Source organism: Rhagoletis pomonella, unplaced genomic scaffold, assembly GCF_013731165.1.
Source record: "Rhagoletis pomonella isolate Grant_MI unplaced genomic scaffold, Rhpom_1.0 Rhpom_scaffold_00004, whole genome shotgun sequence".
Taxonomy (NCBI): Eukaryota; Metazoa; Arthropoda; class Insecta; order Diptera; family Tephritidae; genus Rhagoletis; species Rhagoletis pomonella.
The window spans coordinates 7,258,422-7,261,754 of NW_023458558.1; the positions used below are offsets into that span (position 1 = coordinate 7,258,422).

General features: G+C 32.5%; 1 protein-coding gene across 3 annotated transcripts in view; it reads right to left on the reverse strand.

Moving 5' to 3' along the window:
* Positions 1-3,333, reverse strand: part of LOC118736888 — a 22,729-nt gene that overhangs the window by 5,797 nt on the left and 13,599 nt on the right. For 2 of the 3 annotated variants that reach the window (XM_036467011.1, XM_036467013.1), the window contains one exon: positions 577-856. In XM_036467011.1, the coding sequence (XP_036322904.1) occupies positions 577-856 (280 nt within the window). Of the gene's footprint in view, positions 1-466; positions 510-576; positions 857-3,333 lie in introns of those variants that run through there. The other variant, XM_036467012.1, reaches the window with a different exon arrangement.

A 3,333-nucleotide genomic window follows, 5' to 3' on the forward strand; every position in this document is an offset into this window, starting at 1 on the left:
AAAAAAAAATAATAATAACGCGTTTTTTATAACTTCAGCAGACGTGCACTTTACTGTACTAAAATTGAATGTACTATAAAAGTGCGTAGTCGAATTTATTTTGAAAATTCTTATTAAAAGGTTTGAAATTTTGAAGCAATTTTGCTGAACTCTCCTTAATTGTGTGCATAACTCGGAAAAAATTTACCATGAAAAACATGAAAAAAACGAATGTGAAAAAAATTTTTGCCAGTCACTGTAGATGTTAAATACACCGCACATGCACAACGGTTGTTTAGATGCGAAACACACTAAAATTCAGCATTTTAATTATATGTATAAAAAAAGGTTACCTAAAAGCGTTAAATTGAGCACTGATATGCTACGCTATTATTATTTTTACTTTTACTGCTTTTATAATAACGTTTACGTTTTTTTTTTCTCTCTTTATCATTTTCACCTTCAAAGCAGCATTTTTTTTTCTCATTTCCGCCAAGCTCGTTTTAGTAATTTTTTAGAGAAGATTTCTCCTTTATCCACAATAAAAAAAAAACGATACCTCAGTAACACAGTAACTCCACTCACTCTTCTACTCACCTCCAAATTGAGTGTATCTGTTAGTTTGTCACTCAGTTCGGTAGCATTGAACTGCAGTAGACCTCGCGCTTGACCCAATTTCAGCAATTCTTTGGCATAGCCCACAGCCGGTTTGACATATTGGCGCGAGTCGATCTTTACATTGAGATGATGCTTGGCCACATGATCGAACAAATTGGATATGGTCTCGCTGGCGCGACTAGGATCGAAGAAGGTACTCTTGGGATAACCTTGAGATTTGAGAAAACCGTTGAACATCAATTGCGCTGTCTGGAAATATCTGTGTAGCGAAAGAAGAAAATAATTTAAAAAAAAAACAGAAAATTATTTTGAATGACTCCGAGGAAATGAAAATAAACCCGATTGTTAAAATGATAAATAAATTAGTGCCTAAACGCGTACATAAACATACATATTTACATATACACTCATTTAAAGAGGTGAACGTATATGTATACATAGGTGGTAAAGGGAAGTTACGCGGTTCACTCGCAGCCAAAGTGAAAGTCAGTTCCAATATTGTGAATAGCAGCAGTCACTTTTTATTTCAACTGCGCGCATTCTACCAAAAAGTAATTTTGTATTTTTCCCCCCATTTATTCATTGGCTGCTAGAAAGTGTTTCTCCGCTTCACTGGTGAAATTTTAACCAAAGGAAAACAAGAGTTGACCACTTAATCATTATGAATCATTGATGAAATATTTTTTTTTATCAGTTCGTTTGACGGTACATATGTACATACCCATGTATGCATAGTAAACGTAAAAGAGAAAAGAATTTCATGATTTTAAATTTACAAAAAAAATGCAGCCTATGTTAGCCATTTTCAGAACACTGTTAAAGCGGAGAAAAAAGTATTGCTATCACCAAACGGTGTAATGTAAAAAAAAACTATACTCAAGCTTATCATGAGTTTCATTTTCCCCGAACCGGTTCACTTTTCATACTTGGCTTCCATGGTTTTACTATGGGCCGATGACAAATTTTCGGGTGAATTTTTTTCAGACGAAACTCAGGATAAGGGTGAATAATAAAATACACAGAAATATGGATCGTGAATGATTTAAAAATATAGATTTTTGAGTTATAGATGTTTTTGGTTTAGTTTTCTAGTAAGTCGTAGTTGTAATATAAATAAGTTTAATCGAAATTTTAATTTTTGACTTTTACTGATAAAATTATGTAACTTGGCGAGACATTTATTTAAAGACTTTTGCAAGCGAACTGCATTTTCAACAAATTAGCAGCAATTTAAATTTGTTTGTTTTTTTAATGTTGTTTAGACTTTATGCAGCTGCTATCCTCTGAGAATACAAATATTTTTACCTAAAAGCAATTAACAATTAAACACAAATATACTGGCTTCGCATTATCTGCAAAGTCTGATGACAAACATTTTCAGAAGAGCAAAAAATGAATATGTACATATATGTGCATACATACATACACTTGCGATCAGCTAATTAAGCCAGCAAGGCTTTGATCATTTTGGCTATTTTTGTTTTTGTTATTTACATAATTTTAATATTTTTTTTCATAAAAGTCTAGCTCATTATATAAAAAACACAATAAAAATTTAAATTTCAAAGACGGTGCAAAAATTATGAAAAAGAACCTTTTTTTTTAAATAGTGCTACTCGAATAATCGAAATACTTCCTTAACAAAAGTTAAATGATTTACGGCTTCGACATAACTTCCATGGAACCGCGACATAAGTTCCATGAAAGCTATGTCGAGAAATCAAAACATTTGAAAAACACGTATTTATAGTCCGATTTGGTTCATATTTACACCGTATATTAACTACATGAAAAGGAATAACTTTACTAAGAATTTTGCCGATAGGTGGCGTATGAGTCTATACATTTGCTTTAAAAATATTTGTTTTTACTATTAATTTATTTCTTTTTAGGAAATGTTGAATGATTTTTCAGTTTTCAGTTTATAATGCTGCAAAGCGTTTTTCTACTAACGGGAATTTCTTCCGTTTCCTTTTGCTTCTCATCTCTGAAGAGCATGCTATTTCTACCTGATTTTCACGAGTTAAGGATGCTGGTTTTCATATCAGCCGCCGGTCAAGAAAGGATAAACTATTCAGCGGGAACAAATAATATCGAAACATTTTTATCGAAAGTGGCTTTGTAGAAGTCAATCGAGAATGCTTCATTAGAAAACGAATAAGAGAACGATTACTTGATCGAATTTTCTAAGAATAATTCAATCGCAAAAGCTTCTGACGAGTTTAAAGAATTTCACAATTCTGTAAGTCTGAAAATCTGTTTCAATACTAAAAATTTGTCACATTGAAATTTTGCATCAAATTTCGCTGAAATCGGCGTTTCATTTATTGGCCGCGAATTGGTTTTTTGCAATTATCTTGGAAACGAAAAATTATCCAAAACGAACTTTATCACCAATTATAGGGCCCATGGAAGTAATGTCAGTTACCTGCCCCTTGATTTTTGGTGAGCTTAAATTTACTGACATTAGGGTGGTACCTTAGGGTGATTTAGAGCTGTGATCTAGTGGGTAAGTACTGGAACGGGACACTTGAGGTCAATGGGCTTTGGAACAAAAGCACATTGGCTACTCGAGACAAGAACATCAGTATACCATACTTTAAGACTCGACTGTAAATTCCGAAGATATGAAAAAAAAAATGTAAAAAGTCGACCCCTACAAAAAAAAATATTTTTTTTTTCTATATTCTTTTGCTAAAATAATTTGGCCCTTACGACGAAAATTTTTTCCGGTAC